Source organism: Gadus morhua, chromosome 16 (genome assembly GCF_902167405.1).
Source record: "Gadus morhua chromosome 16, gadMor3.0, whole genome shotgun sequence".
Lineage (NCBI taxonomy): Eukaryota > Metazoa > Chordata > Actinopteri > Gadiformes > Gadidae > Gadus > Gadus morhua.
Genome location: NC_044063.1, coordinates 9,672,514 through 9,694,631, shown reverse-complemented (window position 1 = coordinate 9,694,631; position 22,118 = coordinate 9,672,514). Strand labels below are relative to the sequence as shown.

Genomic DNA, 22,118 nt, shown 5'->3' with positions numbered 1-22,118 from the left:
CCGAGTGGACTGGCATTTAGGGATCACTTTGTGAATACACATTTTAGGTAAACACCTTGGCACAAATCAGTCAACACACATTTGTGTAGTTCAAAAACATTTATTTTTTCAATTTTTAAATGTTTCCATCTTAAGACGGTAATATTCCGTCTTCATTTTTATAAGCCGCTCCTTTGCTTTGAGGACCTTTCTTTGCCTTTTTAAGACCCTCATTTCCAGCCTCAATTTCTTGTCCAACAGTGAACAGGTACCAGCAGCAGCAGGAGGGAGAGGAGAGCCAGTGGGTGCACCAAGAGGGAGAGTTGGAAGAGGAAGAGCAGGGAGAGGAAGAGCTGTGAGAGGAGCTGGAAGAGGAAGAGCTGGCAGAGGAAGGGCTAGGAGGGGGAGAAGAGGAAGGGCCGTCTGATGGGATGCTGCAGCTGCAGCAGGACTTAGTTCTTCATTTCTCCTGTGGGGAATATATATGTATAATTTGTCACACATTTTTGGGAAGTGGGTTGATCAGTTGCACATTGTAATTCTACTGTAAATATTAAACAGAAAGGTTTTTCATGGAGCCTATTGCAATCATTGCATACATACCCCTCAATCTCCTTCAGCAAATCGACTGCAGGATCAGCTGCACCCTCAAGGCCAGTTATACTAATGTCCGAGCCTAGGACGGCGTACACCACCAATGCGACCGGGGACAACGGCTTTGGTGCAGGTCCTCCTCCTACAAATTAAATCAGTTTTATTCACGTTTCATATCACTGTAGCCTTTGTTAATTGTAAATTTAAGACATGCAAATGCATTTCTCAAATGAAGGCAAGCAATGTTAATAATGGACTTACCTGTAGCCGCGACAGCTCTTTTATGCTCGGCAATCTCGAACCTACACTGTGATTGCAGGGCATACCAGCGTTTTTCACAATCGTCGGTAGAGCGACACACAGCCACAGCAGGGAAGGAAGCATTTATATTAACGCAAATTTCTTCCCATGCCTCCCGCTTCTTCTTGCTGGTCACTCCAGCCCCGAATCTACCCTTTTTTACCCCCCTCCGCTCCAGCACAAACTGGGCAAGTAGTAACAATTGGTCCTGGGACCAATTGGCCTTTCGCTTACGTTTCACTTGTTGATCATCCATCATGATAGGGGGACTTGAATTCCGGTATGGGCTGTTATTTAAAGGAAATATGCTAATTAAATAATAGTTTGCAGGGTGTTTTAATTGTCTCCGTGATTTAATGCAACGTATTTTTATTGTTTGCTTTCTCTCTCTCTATTGAACGTGCAGGCTACAACGTCATTATCGTGGTCTGCACAAAATTGTCATCATGCGTGTATTCTGCTAACTGCACTATAACTACTTAATAGGAATTCATTTCTAGCCTAGGCTATTTCCTGGTTTTTCGGTGATTCAGTGGGCTCGTCTGAACAACCAATCACCGAACTGACCGCTTCTAAACTCGTGCACGAGAATTGACGTAATCTATAGCAACGGCGCGTCACTCTTAGTTCACTCTTTGTGATTTATCCTTAGTAAGAGTAGGTCTCAGCGGCTTTGTGAATAACTTTTAAGAAAAAACTCCTACGTAAAATGTTTTAGCGCGAGTTAGGAGCACTTCTAGCAGTAAGATAAAATGCTTTGTGAATACGGCCCCAGGTCCAACAAGGCAGGTCATATGAAATTCTGATGATCTACCTTCCACATTTAAATCAGTTAAAAGGCAGTGCTCATGAAAGGTGGAATTTTATTTTCAACATTAGGAAAACATAACTGAATCTAACTGATATTTGACATTCTGTGAAGCAAGTCTCAAATTCTCCAATTTGCAAAGTCATGTAACTCGAGTTCCCCACCTCTGATTGAAATATATATTCCCTCTAAATGGGTTTCACTTTTTTGAATATACCAAACAACTTATTTTTGATTTCTTTAGTTCTTAAACAGTACACAAAGGGATTTACAAGAGATGGCCCAAGAATGGCCCCGATCGTTAAACCTTGTTGTTCCTCCAGCGTCAATACCAGGCCGATTCTGGTGAAAACAATACGCATAAACAATGGCAAATAGTAACACACCACCACAATCAGATGACTCAAACATGTACCGAGCACCTTTCTACTCTCATTCTTAGACGACCTCAAAACAACGGATATAATACACGCGTAAGATATGCAAATGAAACCAAAGGTGAAAAATAATAAAAAGTACCATACGATGGTGGCCAAATTAAAAAAATGTTTAGGATCATGACAAGAGGTTCGGATAATGGCGGGGTAATCACAGAAAGAGTACCGTAACCGGTTAAAACAGTAAGGAATTGGTATCAAAAGCACAGGCATAAGAGTGACAAAGGCACAGGCAGCGACCCAAAGGAAATATGTTATGGCTATGGTACGAGCATTTGTTAGTATGCTATGATACCTTAGTGGAAAAGAGATGGCAATCAAGCGATCTAAAGCCATAACAGCTAAAGCAAACATCTCCATCGCTTCAGCTACCTGAAAGCTGAACATTTGAATCAAACATGCCGCATAGGAAATCGTATTCGCACCAGCCAATAATACACCAATCATAGTTGGGCATGAACTTGAACTAATCAGTATATCAACAACAGCCAAATTGCAAATCAGAAGATACATTGGTTTGTGTAGTTTCTTGTCTAAAATGATAAAGACTATGTTGAGTGTATTAGCTACAATTATTAAAAGATAAACAACTAACATCACAAAACCTATTTCCATTTGTCTTTCAACCTTTTCAAAGCCTCCGATAACAAATTCTGTTATTTGAATTGAGCCATTATGCAAGTTCATTTTTTCCCTTGACTCAATTGATTCAATGACAATCTATGAATGTTAAAAGTAAATCACAAAGCCAAAATCAATCTATTGCATCACATATCAATACTTATCGTAGAGCATACAATCTTAAACAGATCATAACTGTACAAGTAATCTGATATAAATAATGAACAAGCACACAACTAATTGAAGCAGTAACTACATTTTGGTCCATCACCTTAATTATTGCAAAAAAAAAGTTATATTTTAGAACAAGGTTTTGCTTGGACCTTTTAAGTCAGAGGATTGTTTAATATTCATGAACTGGACACAATCACAGAGCCAACATCCAATCAAATCCAAATAAGGCTGGATTAAACATAAGCATGAGCCTCAAAGGGACATTTTATTAGGCAGGTAAAGATATATTCATGAGGATTATTATTAGCAAAAATAGTTTTTTCTAGGTTATTCCACAAATTACATTAAGAATATGCTGCGACTTCAAACCAGCAAACTTTGCCTAACTACCTAACCACCCTGAGCAGTGGCATTACGCATCAAGATCCTGGCTTGAATAAGGGAAAATTAGAAGCTTGACCCATTCCTTCAGAGCTATTGATCTATACATGCTTGAAGTATTAGAAAATGTTCTCTGCTCTACCTAAATCGACACCATCAGGAAGCATTTGCCCACATACCTAATAATAGAGGTTGACCAGGCCTGCTCAATCATAAGTCCCCATGCAACAGTAGCACAGTCTTGGAGCAAAGGCAGGATTATATTTCACTGCCTGTTTTACAGGTATATGCATGTGACCAATAAATATTCTCTTGATCTCTTGAACAGTGCAGCAATGCTGATGGTGTTAAAATACCTAGACAGACTTGGATTATGAATATTAGAATAGATACAGTTATCCAATTTGGGATGACAGTGGTGATAGAGAGCGCTGACTCAATAGGCCTACTCGCGTTGTAAAGCCCAGTTCAGACCAAAGATTTGCCTTGCAACGACTTGCAACGAGACGGTTTTAGAACGTCGCAGGGGCGGTGTGAACTGGTCGTTGCAAGGAGTCGCAAGGAGCTGCAAGGAGTCGCCAGAGATTGAACATGTCAAATCGCAAGGTCCAGTTTTAGAACGCGGCGATTTAGCTATTTCTCTTCAGCCAATCACAGCACAGAAAAACTTGTACGTCACAGCCTTACTAGAGTTAAGACCATAAATTGGTTGCGTTTCCAAAAAATAAGACGCCTTTACATCCAGTTCAGTGTTTCCCCTAGAATTTTTTTTAGGCCCGGTGGTAAGAGCTGATAGTGTGATTTTTTTATACATTTTTCACGGGATGCTAGAGTATTTGTTGGTTATTTCCATGTAAAACACTTGCTTAGCCATCACAAGTTGATAATGATTCAATAAACACGTTATTAACAATAAACTAATTTTATTTACAATACAATTTTTGGTGGTGCTGTCACACTAAATTTGTACCGGCTGCCAAATTTGTACCGGGCGCGTCATCCATATGTAATCCATTCCAAACCTGGCTGCAACAGATGATCGCGTCGTCCGTTGCCGGGCAGGTTTCAAAAAACATTCGCGCTCATGTTGCCAAAGACGAAATAACATAGTACAGTTAACGGATCGCTAGATAACACTTGTTTTTACTTTATATTTGTATTGTATTTCATTTTTTAATCAAATTTAGCTAGTAAACTGAGTGTTTAAAGCGGGTTTCAAAAAAAATTTGCGCTCATGTTGCCAAAGACGAAATAACATAATACAGAAAACGAATCGCTAGATAACACTTGTTTTTACTTTATATTTGTATTGTATTTCATTGTTTAATCAAATTTAGCAAATAAACTGAGTGTTTAAAGCAGGTCAATGACGAAATAGCACAATACAGATAACGGATCGCTAGATAGAAGGTTCGCGAATGTTCGTGAACCTTTCACGTCATTCGAAAGGTTCTAATCATCTGATCATCTGTTGCCGGGCAGGTTTGGAATGGATTACGTATTGATGACGCGCCCGGTACAAATTTGTCAGCCGGTACAAATTTAGTGCGACAGTGCCATGCTAATGATGATATAATTTAATGCTGTCAGATTGTCCGTTATGATGGGGCATAATCTGCGCACGCGCGACACCGCATTATTTATTTATTTTTTTCATTTTTTTATTTTTTTTCATTTTTTCATTTTTTTCATTTTTTTTTTTGGCCTGTTGTTGGCCTGGCGGGGGCGCTCGTTGGCCTGGCGGCCCGCCAGGCCTGAACAATGGTAGGGGAAACACTGCAGTTATTCAAAACCTAATGTTGTGTTTCCCTCCACTGCTTGAAAATTGCCAAAAATACTGTTTTGCGCTCATTCTATCATTTCGGTCGCCTGATGTGGTGTTGTTGCCCCCTTACTGGATCGTCTCTGTGGGCAAAGCAGCGACTTCGGAAATCAATGCGACACAAGTCACATTGACACCTTTAACTGGATGTAAAGGCGTCTTATTTTTGGAAACGCGACCAATTCATGGTCTTAACTCTACAAGATAGTAGGGTCAGAAGTTGATCTGGCTGCCTTTCTTGTTTTCAGGATGAATTCATGATTTTTCTACTACGGCAGAGAATTTCTCTGTGGATCTACGGTACAACGGACTGGAATCCAACCTTATTATTTTTTATTATTTTAAAACTGCCACCATTTCACTCTCACTAACATAATTAGGTCTGTTTATAATTAAAGGTTGGGTATGGGATTTGCGAAACGCCAGCAGATTTTGAAAATACACAACTCAAATGGTCCTACCCCCTCTCCTTCAACGCTGACTCTGACTCCACCCATTCCAAGTACATGGACGCGCAATCATGCACGAGCGTGAACACAGATGCGTGAGAGCGAGCCATTAGCTAGCTCCAGTAGCTACCGCAGGATAACTACAAACAGGAGCTTGCTCTGGGTCGCGAGTTTTTCGAGCCCTGCCCATTCCACAGATGATTGACTTGTTTAATTTTCATGTCAGTACTTCTAACTCAGTGGCTGTAAGTGGGTTATGATAAGGATTTCAAGTAATTTTGCAAAAATGGCCAAAAAACCGAATTCCATACCCAACCTTTAAGTTATCCATCTCCAAGTAGTAGTTGAGCCAATGGTTGAGCAAACTGAAATTCAACGAACGGAAAATGCAATGTATCCAACAACGGGTAATCTAAACTAACTGTTAGCTCCAGCTATTAACTCCAATGCAGATTGTAGTAGTAGTAGTGGAGGATGACAAAACACACTGGGCCGATTGCTCTGTCGCTAGCTTAGCCACTTTTTAGAGTTGAACACAGGTTTAATGTCGGTGACGCAAGAAGTCACGTGACGTCTTAAACTCCATTGCTGTGTCATAAGTACTTGTGGTTTAACCTGCAACTGCGTTTTACCTTGATCTCAATTGCTGTGTCTTCAGAGAAATTCATATCAGACACTAGAGGGCGTATTTTGTGCGTGTTAGTCTAATCTCGCAACTGACGTGGTTTTAGAGGAGACTTAACCAGTTTGCAGGATGAAACAAGGCTCCATCATAACCAACACACACACAGAATTCGTTTTATGAATAATAGGTATGATACATTTACACTTATTACACCAGGTAGGCCTTCAGTACAATACAGGCTACAATATAGGAGTTGCTTAAAGTGCCCAACTAAAACTCTACAAAGAACAGATTATTTGTATGTAAAAAAAAAAAATTAACGCACAGAGGATCGTACCATTCAACGAAACATAAAAAGGTCAATGCTTAACTAAAATGGTCCTAACTCTCCTTCTCCGAGAATTGAAAGGCGTGACATTACCCTAATTACTCACATAGGCCTATTAGTTCGTCTTCAATTAATTAAGTTATTATGTTTGCATACACACATCAAGAGAAAACAATGACAAGTAATTGATTGACGTAGGTGAGGGCAGATTCCAGACTCAGATTTCCACAAAAAGTAGCCTAGACTATTTCATAATCTATGTCAACATTATTAGCGTTTTTATTATATTAAAGTTCATTTTACATTCCCATTAAGTTTTTGTTGGTAATTATAGCTCAAAATGCATCCACCATGAAGTTAAGACTGCATCTGCTCTGGGGTATACAGAGTAATTCCGTTTTCCAAGCAGTTTAAACCGAGTCAGCTAGGAATCAGCTGATCCTGTACGAGTCGTTACACAGCAATCACGTTCAACCTTGTGCGCAGCTGCGCGTTTAACTCCAAAACCTCAGTTTTAAGGAGTACGGTTTTAAAGCGCAGCACAGCTAGCGCAATGCTAACGGACAGAGCAATCGGCCCACTAACTCTAGCCTACTCTCAAGCAAAATAAAAATAATCGCAAACCTAACAAATCGCAAATCTAACCTACGCACATGATGGTCAGCTGTGCCAGAGCATTCACAGTTGCTAGGGAAACCACCTACCGTCGCCGCCCGTTGCAGCGCGTTGCAGCCAGTGTGAACTGCCCAGTTTTAGAACGTTGCAGCCCATCTCGTCGCAAGGAGTCGCAAGGAGTTGCGAGTTGCAAGTCGTTGCAAGGCAAATCTTTGGTCTGAACTGGGCTTAAGTTCCTTTTACATCGAATGTTTGTTGCAATTTTTTTCACACAACTATTGAATGACAATTGTTGAGTGAAATGGACTGTACACATACAATGCGAGAAAAAGCATATGCAGATGAAACCAAAGGTGAAAAATAATAGAAAGATACGATGGTGGCCAAATTAAAATAATATGAAGGATCATGACAAGAGGTTCGAACAATGGCGGGGTAATCACAGAACGCGAGAAAAAACCTTCGTTTTCACATTCAGGTAGGCCAAGGGGAGAAGGGCCAGGTTAGCTCTCGTATGCGTTAATTTTAAAACACTAAGGAATTGGTATCAAAAGTACAGGCATAAACATACAGGGCATGCAGGAATTATATGTAAATATTTGTATTTATGTTATTTATTGTTTATGAAAATGTTTGAAGGGCTTGTATATATCGAGACGTCAGATTGCATCTTGAATTTGGAAGCATAGGAATGTTATTGGTAGAACCGGTGTTTGGGTAATGGTTTAGTATTTAATCTAGAAATTATTTGACATTATGAGGGAGATATTTACGTTTATTTACGATTTCTTATAACTACAACCCTCTCGAGGCAACTCAGAATGGCAGAGTATATACCGTATATATATATATATATATATATATATATATATATATATATATATATATATATATATATATATATATATATATATAACATTCTGAAACTGAATTAAAATATATTTCAAGCCACAAGCATTGTATTATTAAAGTTAGTAGGAATTACAATAGCATTTTTGTCTCTGAGTTGTCCTTATTCTACTTGTAATATTCACATTTGACTAAGTTATCTAACAAGGGACAAATAAAATAAATGTATAAAGTGGTATGACTTGCATCCCAGCACTTGTTTATGATTCATACAATTTTTTCTGAGGGTCAATGGAAGTGATTTTTTCACTTGCAGTATTCATAACAAAAGTGCCTTGTGCTTGAAATAAACAACAGTCAAGTAATGAGCTCCCAGTAGAATCAAATTAGTTTCCAACAATGGCCCCATGTGTGTCATTAAACGGTTGCATGTTGACATGCAAGTGTGTGCGTGTGTGTGTGTGTGTGTGTGTGTGTGTGTGTGTGTGTGTGTGTGTGTGTGTGTGTGTGTGTGTGTGTGTGTGTGTGTGTGTGTGTGTGTGTGTGTGTGTGCTTGTGGGTATGTGTACAGGTTTGCATTTGCGGATTGCTAGGAGACGTTTACATAACAAAATACCTGGCTAAGTTAGTAACATAATGCAGTATTCCATCAGTTGCCTGACAACAAAACTTTCTCTAAACAAAAAAAATGCCTGTTTGATTGAGTGTCTTCTGCAGATAAATTTGAATGATTTAGAACCCATGCTAATAATTTCCTTAAGTGACATTTGATGATAATGGCAAATCATAAGTAGTTTGTGAAAGAGCTTTAAAGAGGAGTCAATACTTTGTAATTACTTTCCCATCACCACATATATATTTATACCACTACTATTACTACTATTTCTTCTGCCACTTCTATATTAACTAATGCTATTACTCCTGCCACTATTACTGCTTTTACTACTGCAACTGTACCTACTGCTACAATAACTAGTTACTCTACTACTACTGCTACTACAACTATGACCCATAATAAACATTACAATACTCATACTATAAATTTGATCCAATCAAGGTAATTTCTGACAGAGGTTCGACAATTAAGTCACATTATATTATTTTAATCGTACACAAATTAAAATAACATTATGACTCAGTGTTACTCATATTGATGTTAGAAATATATGAATACCATAATATATTAATGGAACAACATTTCTTAGATAGGTCATTTTTGCTCATAGGCATCCGCATTCCTGGGGCCTGCATTACCAGTTAACCCCTTAGGATTTATAAATTGCCCCTTGAAATATGAATCAATGTCCCATTAGGGGGTTTTCCCATCACTAGAGATGTTTGAGTACTTAGGGAGTTTCACTAATAATTAAATTAACTGGAAGGCTGTTTATTCTGGGGTTACATACAGGTCTAATGGTGGTTATTACAGAGCTGTTAGGCTGCCAGAGCATAAGTGCTCCGGCAGCCTAACAACAAACACAGTGTCCTTGATGCTTTGCAACTAACAGGGAGCTACATAGGCAATATATTATACACAGATCTATATCAACCTTGTTGTTGATAATATCGTTAGCATGACGATGTTACTGAAAATGATCTCAAAGTATTGGTTTCAGTCGGGTACCATTCATTTTACCGCTTGCTCGGACCAAATGTATATCGTACACTTCTTTTTAGTGTATAATAGCATGACAGTAATTTCTGAGGGCCCTAAATACTGCGGAGTATTGCCAACAAAAACGTTCATAATCTATGAGAGTTGGAAACGTGTTGTGACTAGAGCAGTTGGTCAGTTCCGGGCTACTTAAGAAACATGGTGGTGCAACATGGCGGGCTCAGTGAGCATACATATGTAGCTATGTAGATATATAATTTGATTAACATTTGATCATCGATGATCATTTATTTAAATTTCCAAGGCATCGTGATATTGTCTAGAGCTTTTTGTCTAGAACAGACTAGAGACAACAGTATTATGTCGAAACATAACAGCAACAATAGCAGCTCCAACAATTCTTACAAATGTAAGGGAAATAGAAGTAGTGACCCCTCTATTTCCTTGTGTCTGTCTAGATACTAGCAGCTTCATAACCCTGCTCCCCTGACAGAACATCTGAAAGGGAACATCCCTGTATCCCACATTCCCATCTGGATGGGCTGAATAAAGGTCATCTCCCTGCCATTAACCCATGTCAGGAAGTATTGAAGGACAATTCCGGTATTTAGTACACTGAGCTCCATTTCTAGGTTGTCTAGGAGGAAATAGAGTGGTTGACACCGAAATGTTGACTATTTGTCTTTTCTTGGGTATTTGGCTCATTTCGAATCGTCCCTGCCTACTTCAGAATGGCTGGCTACAGGCAATCACGAACCTGTCCTTAAAACACTCCTAAACTTTAGTTTTCAGAAATGTGCAAATCACAGAGTGGTAAGTGGGGTTCGTTGATGTCCGAATAAAGTGTTGTAGCGTAATACAGTTTCTGTCGTGCTTTATTTGGCCTTTTGTAAATCCATGGATTTCTGTTGGAAGACTCATTGCTCGTTGACCGGAAACAGAAAGGGGGGCTGGTTGTAGTCTTTTCACTTGGTTCTAGCCCCACTGTTGAGACAGAGAACTGAGCGAAAAGACTACAGCCAAATGTAAACAACCCTATTTCCGACATAAACTGTATTTCGCTACGATACTTGATTTGGAACATCATTGAACACCACTAACCACTCGGTAGGTTGCTCATTTCGGAAAACAAACGTTCAGGGTTGTTTTAAGGACAGGTATGTGAATGCCCGTAGCCAGCCATTCTGAAGCAGGCCGGGGCGATTCAAAATGAGCCAAATACTCGAGACAGGACCAATAGTCCAAATTTTGGTGTCAACAACCAAAAGGGGGCTCGATGTGCTAAATACCGGAATTGTCCTTTAACAATGGTACCCATAACCATCACAAAGCTCTCTATACACTCTGTAGAAGGTTAGCAATCCTCCTCCTCAGAGTCAGGCGGATGATGTCAAACCACATGATTGCGAATGTGCTCTAAGGGGAGGAACTTTATCCACTAAAGGTTCTCTCACCTAATCAGCAAATCCTCTGGGATAATGCTGAAAATAATATATTAAAGTCCACTGTATTTCAGCCAGATCTCACATCCAGAGCATGCATCTCACTCCTGGATCTTCAGTATTATGCCATACTAAAAAGTGAGATGAGCATTCTGAATCTTCTAATTGTCTTCTTAACCGTCATTCAAGGTTCCCTTTTGACCGTTTTTTCCAGCATTACATTTTTTTACTATCCTATTACTATTATAATGAATACCAGCAACACGACGGTCACAGAATTTATAATCCTTGGCTTCCCAGGACTCAACCCTAAATATGATGGCCTGGTTGCAGCCGTCCTCTTTGTCCTGTACTTGATCATTATCGGAGGAAATCTCTTAATTTTGGTGTTTGTGTGCTGTGAGAGGAGTCTCCACAAGCCCACCTATTTAATCTTCTGCCATCTGGCCATGAACGACCTGTTGTTTGGAACGGTGACGCTCCCCAAGATGATATCCAGATATTGGCTGGATGACAGAATCATACCATTTAGCGCCTGCTTCACTCAGATGTACTTTGTCCACTCTTTAGGAGCCATCCACTCCATCATTCTGCTGATCATGGCCCTCGATCGCTTCATCGCAATCTGCGTCCCGCTGCGCTACCCCGCCCTGATTACCACCAAGAATATTTCCATTGTGTGTTTGTTGTCTTGGGCCCTCACATTTCTCAGTATGTCAGGAGTTATGACCCACGCGCTCAACTTGTCGTACTGCGCTTCAAACGTCATCATTCAGTGCTACTGTGACTTCATATCTATCAGCAGCCTCGGCTGTGGAAAGGAGGAGGTGAAGTTTGCAAAGTCTGTCGCCGTGGGCTATGCCATGTTCAGTCTGTTGCTTCCCCTGGCGTTCATTATTTTTTCATACTTTTCTATTATCATTGTGGCCGTGTTGAAACTGGCCAGAACGAGGGAAGGGCGATACAAAGCCCTATCCACGTGCACGCCACAGATCTTCATAACCTGTCTGTATTACCTGCCCCGCTGTTTTGTCTATGTCTCAAGTTACGTAGGGTTTTCTTTTGGTATCGATTTCCAGATTTCCCTGGTATTGTTGTACAGTCTCTGTCCAGCTGCTGTAAATCCGATCATTTATTGTTTAAAGACGAAGGATATTAAGGAAAATATGACAAAAAGGTTGAAAAAAACAAGAATCGGTGTGAGGGTTGAAAGGCCAAGCAAATAATAAAGCAGTGGTACTTAATGTAAAATGTCCAATAATTCAACTTCCACTTGGCATACAAGCACACACCTTTACAATGTAAATACAAATACAGTCTGTTTATTTTTGAAATATTTAGATAATTGCAATTATTTGTATACATTACCTCACACTGGTATATGCTGATAAGCTGAATTATTTTGTGAACGACGCGTTTTGCTGTGGAAAAGTGAACCTGATGAAGCAACAGCGAAACGCATCGTTCACAAAATATTATAATAATATAAATATAGCTTATCAGCATACAAGAGAGTGCGGTGATTTTACACTACTTTGACTTGATATACCATTGTTGACTGCACAACACCAGCACCTGAGGATCAAAAGGCTTTGAACAGGGACTTCTTCAGGGTTCTTTTTAATTTTGTATACATGTTTGACTGCATTACTGTATTTTTTTGTATATATGGAACAGCATTTGTGTATACATTAGTGTATACACTTCATATATGTGGACATTTTAGGTGAAGCATTTGTTTTCCATAGTGTAGTATTTTATAAAGTATACTCCCTGAATAAATTTGTTTTTCTTAGGCCTAATTCGAATAATATTTTATAACCCACTCCCAATAAGGTCAATGTAAATTGACGTGGAATATAGCACATGCCTTTTTTATTGGGTACTACTTCAACTACCAGCAACATTTTTAGCTGTTAAGTCGTAACCCCTTTTATGATTCATAAAATATGAACATATGTTTACCCACATACATAACCTTTTTTTATGTAGATTGTCCTTCTTTTAAGTCACAACAAAACAATGAATAACCTTACTCAACATATTCTCGTACCTGCAAAGAAGCATCCTCATCGCCAATGTAGAAGCTCAACCCAGTTTATTCCCTGCCCAGAAACATTCAAGGACTTTGTTAACATGAAGCTATTTTGCTTCATGTTAAGCCTACTGCAAATATATTCTGTAAATTTACTATTTAGTCAATTTATAGTCTCTTTAATCAAATTCGCTTTTTACGATGCATGTTATAAATGAGCAGGTAAAGGGTAAGGCCTCTTGCTCAGGGATGCCTTCAGGTGAACTGCAGCACATAAGGGTTTGAGTGGAACACGGAAACATCTACACCCCCCCCCCTGTGCTTATGCTAACAAAAGACACTCACAGAAAACACGTTATTAAAATATGGTTGCATTTTTATAAATAAGGTTAGGCATCGACCTACCTGTTAGGATCTTATACCGGAGGATGTAATAACTAGGATATAATATTATTTAATTCTATAAAGAAATGAAAAAAATTATAAAAAATGTATAATTAAAACTATAATTCAGCTTTATAGAGCTTGTGGATTAATTTACATATTACTAGCACAATACAAAAAAAATAACCTGAAGCATGTAGATGATTTAAATCACATTCTTTTCACGAGTTATGAGCTCTTATCAGTGATCTGTAAGGTAACGATACGATTGAATGAATATAAGCATTCACCCTGGTTCCACGGCCCGTCAAGCGAATTAACCAGGAGTTGGTTCCCGCAAAGTGCTCAGTTAACGTTTGAGTGCGCCCATTATTAATAACTTCACTGAGTTGAATTGCACTTAATGTGTCCGTATGAAATTATGACTACCACTACTTTTGCCACTTCTAGTATCACTAATGCTATTACTGCTGCCAATATTACTGCATTTGCTACTGCAACTGTAGCTACTGCTAATACTGCTACAATAACTAGTTACTCTACTACTACTGCTACTACAACTATGAACCATAATAAACATTGCAATACTTGTACTATAAATATGATCCAATCAAGCTAATTTCTGAGAGTGGGTCGACAATTAAGTCACATGATATATACTATATATAATACCATAATATATTAATGGAACAACATTTCTTAGATAAGTCATTGTTGCTCATAGGCATCCGCATTCCTGGGGCCTGCATTACCAGTTAACCCCTTAGGATTTATAACTTGCCCCTTGAAATATGAATCAATGTCCCATTAGGGGGTTTTCCCATCACTAGAGATGTTTGAGTACTTAGGGACTTCAATAATAATTAAATTAACTGGAAGACTGGTTATTCTGGGGATACACACAGGTCTAATGGTGGTTATTACAGAGCTGTTAGGCTGTCAGAGCATGAGTGCCCCGGCAGCCTAACAACAAACACAGTGTCCTCGATACTTTGCAACTGATAGGGAGCTATATCGGCAATATATTATCTATATATATCAACCTTGTTGCTACTGATAGTATCGTTATTTGTTAGCATGACGATGTTAATGAAAATGATCTCAAAGTATTGGTTTCAGTGAGGTACCATTCATTTTACCGCTTGCTCTGCCCAAATGTATATCGTACACTCCTTTTTAGTGTATAATAGGATTACAGTAATCTCTGAGGGCCCTAAATATGGAGAGCAGTTCGTCAGTTCCAGGCTACTTCAGAAACATGGTGGTGCAACATGGCGGGCTCCGTGGAAGAGCATACGTAGCTATGTAGATATACACATTTGATCAATAATATTGATCATTTATTTAAAATTCCGAGGCATCGTGATATTGTCTAGAGCTGCTTGTAGAAATAACGGACTAGAGACAACAGAATTATTTTCTGTTGTTATTAACAGCAATTAACAGCAATAATAGCAGCTCCAACAATTCTTACAAATGTAAGGGAAATATAAGTATTTTTTTTGTGTCTGTCTAGAGATTAGCAGTTTCATAACCCTGCCTCCCTGACATCTGGTGAACTCTGCACCCATATTTAGTAACACTTTGTCCATCTATCAATCCAAACGGTCGTCCAAGCAGGTATATGTTTATTATAGTGTGATAGATATACATATGTATTATTTGTATTTATTTTTTACTGCATCAGGAAGGGATTTTGTTGCAAGACAGAACATCTGAAAGGGAACATGTCTGTATCCGACATTTCCCATCTGGATGTGCTGAATAAAGGTAATCTTATCAAATCACGGGAATTTACAACTTTCCCTGCCATTAACCCATGTCAGGAAGTAGTAAGAATTGTCTCCATAACCAACACAACACTCTCTGCACACTCTGTAGCAAGTCCTCCTCAGAGTCAGGCGGATGATGTCAAACCACATGATTGGGCATGTGCTCCAAGGGGAGGAACTTTATCCAATAAGGCTCTCTCACCTAGCCAGCAAATCCTCTGGGATAATGATGAAAATAATATATTAATGTCCACTATATTTCAGCAAGATCCCACATCGAGAGCATGCATGTCAGTCCTGGATCTTAAGTATCATGCAATTCCAATTGTCTTAATTGTCATTGAAGGTTCCTTTTGACTGTTTTTTCCAGTCTTACATTTTTTACTATTATAATGAATACCAGCAACACGACGGTCCAAATAACAGAATTTATAATCCTTGGCTTCCCAGGACTCAACCCTAAATATGATGGCCTGGTGGCAGCCTTCCTCTTTGTCCTGTACTTGATCATTATCGGAGGAAATCTCTTAATTTTGGTGTTTGTGTGCTGTGAGAGGAGTCTCCACAAGCCCACCTATTTAATCTTCTGCCATCTGGCCATGAACGACCTGTTGTTTGGAACGGTGACGCTCCCCAAGATGATATCCAGATATTGGCTGGATGACAGAATCATACCATTTAGCGCCTGCTTCACTCAGATGTACTTTGTCCACTCTTTAGGAGCCATCCACTCCATCATTCTGCTGATCATGGCCCTCGATCGCTTCATCGCAATCTGCGTCCCGCTGCGCTACCCCGCCCTGATTACCACCAAGAATATTTCCATTGTGTGTTTGTTGTCTTGGGCCCTCACATTTCTTAGAATGTCAGGAGTTATGACCCAAGCGCTCAACTTTTCGTACTGCGCTTCAAATGTCATCATTCAGTGCTATTGTGACTTCATATCCATCAGCAGCCTCGGCTGTGGAAAGGAGGAGGTGAAGTTTGCCATGTCTGTAGCCGTGGGCAATGCCATGTTCAGTCTGTTGCTTCCCCTGGCGTTCATTATTTTTTCATACTTTTCTATTATCATTGTGGCAGTTTTGAAACTGGCCAGAACGAGGGAAGGGCGCTACAAAGCCCTATCCACGTGCACGCCACAGATCTTCATAACCTGTCTGTATTACCTGCCCCGCTGTTTTGTCTATATCTCAAGTTTGGTAGGGTTTTCATTCGGTATCAATTTCAAGATTTCCCTGGTATTGTTGTACAGTCTCGGTCCGGCTGCTGTAAATCCGATCATTTATTGTTTAAAGACGAAGGATATTAAGGATAATATGATAAAGAGGTTGAAAAACACAAGAATTGGTGTGAGGGTTGAAAATCCAAGCCAAAAATAAAGCAGTGGTATTTAATGTAAAATGTCCAATAATTCAAATTCCACTTGGCATACAAGCACAAACCTTTACAATGTAAATACAAATACAGACTGTTTATTTTTGTAATATTTAGGTAATTGCAATAATTTTGTACGTGTTTCACTGCATAACTGTATTTTATCTAGCATATAAAGAATAACATTTGTGTATACATTAGTGTTTCAAACAATTTGGTTATATATAAACATCTTTATATAGTATACTAATTCTATAAATACATTCAAGTATCCTTGAATGTATGTTTTTCTTAGGCCTAATTCCAATAACACTTTAGAACAACACACTCCCAATAAGGTAAATGTAAATTGACGTGGAATATAGCACATTTCTTTGTAGAACAATTTTTTTTATAGTTTAGATTCACCGACCAGCAACATTTCTAGCTGTAAAGGCGTAAACCGTTTTATGATTTATAAAATATGAATATTGTCAGGGATGCCTTCAGGTGAACTGCAGCACATAAGGGTTTGAGTGGAACACGGAAACATCTACACCCCCCATGCTTATGCTAACAAAATTCACTCACAGAAAACACGGTATTCAAATATGGGATGCATTTTTATTAGAGCTGTCAGTTAAACGCGTTATTAACGGCTTTAACGCAAACCAAATTTAACGGCGTTAAAAAATGTATCGCGCGATTAACGTAATTATTTTATAGAAAAAAAAAAAAAAACATTTTTTTTTTTTTTTTTTGGCTCAAAACAAAGAAGCAGTAGCCTGACTGTTATGTTCAAATGACAGTTGTTCAAAGCAATCGTTTAATTGCACTATAGGCTCTTTTTTTGTATCGTCCTGTTTTGATCAGTATATGCCAATGTTGTTATCAATAAAAAATAATTTGCACAAGGCAAGCCGATGCAATTCACCATGTTGATAAGAGAATTAAAATGAGAAGAATTATGGGACAAAAAAATCAAGGGATATTTAGCATAGAAAAATAATTTGCGATTAATCGCGATTAATTGTGAGTTAACTATGACATTAATGCGATTAATCACGATTAAATATTTTAATCGCTTGACAGCTCTAATTTTTATAAATAAGGTGAGGCATCGACCTAACTGTTAGGATCTTATACTAGAGGATGTAATAACCAGGGTATAATATTAGTTAATTCTATAAAGAAGAGACAAAATGTATAAAAAATGTATAATTTACTATAATTCAGCTTTATACTGCTTGTGGATTCATTTACATATTACTAACACAACACAAAATAAAAACAACCTGAAGCATTTTGTTCGGCGTTCACGGGATTGGGATCATCACTAAAAACAAAAAGCAGAGTGAGTGGCAACATGTTGCTGCAGCAGTGAACTCTGTCAGTGGCACGGAGCGCACAATCCCAGAATTAAAAAATAAGTGGTCTGACATAAAGGTACATCATTTTATGTACCAATAAATCGTTATGGTCCCTGAAGACCCTCTCCCTCCGAACCCTGCCATATATATGGTCCTCCAGCATTGCCAGCAGTGCCATGGTGCAGCATTACGCACGGGGCTCACCGCTGTATTTATAGGGTTACGGTAATAAGACTGACCGAGAACACCTTGGATAATCAGTTTGTATTCACCCACGTAAAATGTTCTTGAACATAACCCCTTTTTAATGCCTGATTTGTCATGAAAAGCATCAAGAGGAGCGGACAATAATATAACGATTGTGATGAGGAGTATGTGGCTTGGTTTTCCACACTTGGGATTTAATTGACATTTGATTATGTGTTTACAGTGTCACATAAAAATATTATATTATTGACACATGTTGGACAGATCCTTTATTCCATGCAGTTGCGCCGTCAGTGGTATGGAGTGACGGGATTAAATATAGAGAATTTTCATTTAGATTCTAAGGAGATGTTTCTGGAGTTATAACTGAGAAATAACGCAGTTCACTTAAAAAGTGTCTCCGCTTTAACCTTGGTGAAATTTCGCTTTTTTGCTTTTCTCAGTCCTTCTGCCATTGTTTCCGACAAGACATAATACTTGCATCTGAGTCTGTTTATATGCAGATCGCATTCATGAGGTCGTTTGCATTGACCATTTATGGTTAAAAAGAGGCGTGTACAGGGCGGAACGTGAAGCTGATTCAACAGCGCACACTTGTAGGCAATCTGTGATTTATAAAGCAAAGATTGCTTAGAGGTGTGCGTACGCAGGGTTTTATATGTCTGAGTATTTTTTGTTGCACGTAAAACTTGGCTTTTGGGCGTACGTACACTTTTACGATCCCACACAGTTTTATAAATGAGACCCCTGGACTAGAAGTGCAGTCAAATTATGGAGGTCATTACAATGAAGTGGGGGAGCCCTTTGGGAAAAGACGATGCTCCTGCCAATTTGAGAAAGGCTATTAACAGGTGCTCCTACAATAAAATAGGGTGGTCTCGGTTATAGATTAGGCTTTTTTCCCTTGGATGCAAAAGCAAACTGGATCCACTTGTTTACTTACCATCACTCGCCTCAACAATATTGGACTGCCTGGTCCATTGAACAGATAAGAATTGTCTAGTCCTGGACCTGGAAATGAAAGAACAAAATTGTTATCAGTTTGCTCTTCTTCGGTGTTAGCCAGTCCATTATTATCCAGGGGACTGTCTATAATCGGCTATCGTAGGTCTACAAAGTACCGTCCATCCACCGGCCAATAGACCACACTGCACCAAAATCTATTGACTCAGAGATAATTGTATTTTACGCTATCTTAAGTAACTCTCTCTTTGGCATCGTGGCTAAGCCTATTGGAAAGTAAAATATTTTTGAACAAAATTCAACGTAGGACCCTGCAATCACACTCATATCGATTATCACTCTCTTGCAGACACTCATATTCACTTTCACACTCTTGTGCACACACACACACACACACAAACACACACACACACACACACACACACACACACACACACACACACACACACACACACACACACACACACACACACACACACACACACACTCTTCCAATTGACATAGTATACTGTCTCCCAGACCCACGTATGCCCGCTCCCTCATTCTTAAGCTCTTTTTCCCACAATGTAGCTCTGAGGGTTGATCTGAAATAATCTCACAATGTGACTTCCAAAATAAAGACATTGACAAATGTTAACAAACCCCTGTGTTCAGTTTTTTGTCCAGGTATTATCTCACAATTAGTACACATAATATAACAGCTTGACTGGAGCCTTCAAGACAATAAGGTAAAGAATTATTGCTATTCCAAGCTAAGTGAAGTCACACTGCATCAAAAACATTATAAACCGAACAAATTGCTTTACCTATTGCTTGTATTCTCACAAACTGGATTAAACATACCTCACCAATCATAACAACAAATTACCTGCATTGTTATTTATTTTTAAATAAAAGTTTAATAATTTACTTAAAATAATGTAAAACATAATGAAGTTGGAACTGCTTGCAATGTTAAATTAAATCAACATCATTGTAACATATCACCGTAAGAAACAAGATCAATTGTTATCATAGTGTTTTGTGATTATATTGATTATAAATTGTTGAACATGAGTTTTTACACCCTTGAAAATAAACTGAGAGACTCACTTATCAATTCCACAAACAGATGCCATCATGATATGATGATCCACAGCCAAAGCCCAATGGGATTCCTGTTGGAGCCTATGGCTCTATAAGAACAAGGAGGATAGGATGTGAACTGCAGAAAACCTTTGCAGCAAGACCTTGAAAGGCCATCAGGACTGCACAGGGTAAGATACACTTTAAACCTGCACCACCATGCCATCAGTCATAAATATTTGGCCTGTTAAGCCCTTTCAGACTGTACCGGTTATTAAGGGCTATACAAATACAATGTAATTGAATTGAATTATGGGTTGTGTATCAAAAAAATGAACCCAAGAGTGTGGTGTGGGTGAATATATATTAAGGTTTCAAATTACACACACGCGCCACACACACACACACACACACACACACACACACACACACACACACACACACAAACACACAAACACACACACACACACACACACACACACACACACACACACACACACACACACACACACACACAAACATTAACTTCCCCACGGTATTTTTATTTCCTTCTCGGATAAATGTGTCAAAAACATTCATTTCTAAAAATAAATGTGAAATGTGTTTTTCTTCCAGATATATCGTTGATGGTGGACTCAATATTGATGATATCCCACTGTGGTTCTGCGAGCTGCTCACGATCAGCTGATGATGAGCCACAGTAATGCTACAAGGATAAACAACTTTTATATCCTCGGATTCCCTGGGCTCCTTGCAGAGAATGAGGGACCCGTGTCCGCACTACTCTTCTTAATTTACGCCTTTATTGTTGCTGGAAACATCCTTATCATAACCATCGTTAGCTTGGAGCGCTCTCTTCACAAGCCCACGTATCTCATATTTTGCCATCTGGCTTTCACTGATCTGGTCTATGGGACTGTCATTCTACCCAAGATCATATCCAAATATTGGTTTGATAACGGTTTGATTTCGTATTACGGATGCTTCACGCAGATGTACTTTGTTCATTTCTTAGGCGCAACTCATTCCTTTATCTTGATGGTTATGGCCCTGGATCGTTTCGTGGCGATATGCGCACCGTTCCACTACCCGCGGTTCATCACCAACACCACCATCACGGCGCTTTGCGCCATCTCCTGGTTCGTGCCCATCGCCTGGATGGTGGGAGTGGTTTGCCATGCGCTCACCTTATTATACTGTGGTCCCAACGAAATCCAGCTGTGCTACTGCGACCATATAACCATTACCCGGCTCGCGTGCGAAAGCGCACGTGCCGTACAGATAGTCGCATTTATCCTCGCGATGATTAGCCTACTGCTGCCGCTGGCCTTTATCTTTTTCTCATATGTCTTCATCATTGTCGCGGTGGTCAAGATGTCCAGCTCCGATGGGAGAACCAAAGCTCTGTCCACGTGTACGCCGCAACTTTTTATCACGTGTTTGTATTATATGCCAAGGTGTTTTGTGTACCTAGCGAATAACGTTGGGTTTACTTTTAGTGATCCGGTTCGTATCATAGTGATAATGATGTATAGTGTACTGCCGGCTGCGGTCAATCCCGTAATATACTGCTTTAAAACCAAGGAAATCAAGGAGACTTTAAAAAAGAGGTTGAATAAAAGGAAAGCGACCGTTAACTTGTTTTGAAATGTAAAATGTGTCAATGTTAAATGTACCTTTTTATATATATTGTATTATAAATATATATCAATATATAAAGTAGGCCTACGCCTAGTTTATAGTTACGTCAATGTCATTTCTCTTCACAGTGCAAGTTTTTTATTGTTGAATTGTAATGTTGAAGGTCCAATGCAGCATAGGACGTTAAAAAGTGTTTCCCAATAGAAGTATTCAGGGATACACTTTATGTGCATTTTTAATAAACAATTAAAATGTAGACTATCGAAACACTAAAAAATAATCAATCATC

At 39.0% G+C, this 22,118-nt stretch overlaps 4 protein-coding genes across 4 annotated transcripts; 3 read left to right on the top strand and 1 right to left on the bottom strand.

Annotated features, from left to right (window-relative positions):
* Nucleotides 1-1,869: 1,869 nt before the first annotated feature.
* LOC115561087 (olfactory receptor 2AT4-like) lies at nucleotides 1,870-2,805 on the bottom strand. The gene has a single exon (XM_030380886.1). It carries the CDS (start codon nucleotides 2,803-2,805, stop codon nucleotides 1,870-1,872), a length of 936 nt encoding a protein of 311 aa, XP_030236746.1.
* Nucleotides 2,806-11,284: 8,479 nt separating this feature from the next.
* LOC115561086 (olfactory receptor 52K1-like) lies at nucleotides 11,285-12,265 on the top strand. The gene has a single exon (XM_030380885.1). It carries the CDS (start codon nucleotides 11,288-11,290, stop codon nucleotides 12,263-12,265), a length of 978 nt encoding a protein of 325 aa, XP_030236745.1. The 5' UTR covers nucleotides 11,285-11,287.
* A 3,357-nt stretch (nucleotides 12,266-15,622) lies between these two features.
* LOC115561085 (olfactory receptor 52K1-like) lies at nucleotides 15,623-16,609 on the top strand. Its single transcript, XM_030380884.1, has one exon. It carries the CDS (start codon nucleotides 15,623-15,625, stop codon nucleotides 16,607-16,609), a length of 987 nt encoding a protein of 328 aa, XP_030236744.1.
* Nucleotides 16,610-20,342: 3,733 nt separating this feature from the next.
* Nucleotides 20,343-22,005, top strand: LOC115528751 (olfactory receptor 6P1-like). The gene is made up of 2 exons (XM_030337051.1): nucleotides 20,343-20,379; nucleotides 20,804-22,005. Exon 2 carries the CDS (start codon nucleotides 20,876-20,878, stop codon nucleotides 21,833-21,835), a length of 960 nt encoding a protein of 319 aa, XP_030192911.1. The 5' UTR covers nucleotides 20,343-20,379; nucleotides 20,804-20,875; the 3' UTR covers nucleotides 21,836-22,005.
* Nucleotides 22,006-22,118: the final 113 nt, after the last annotated feature.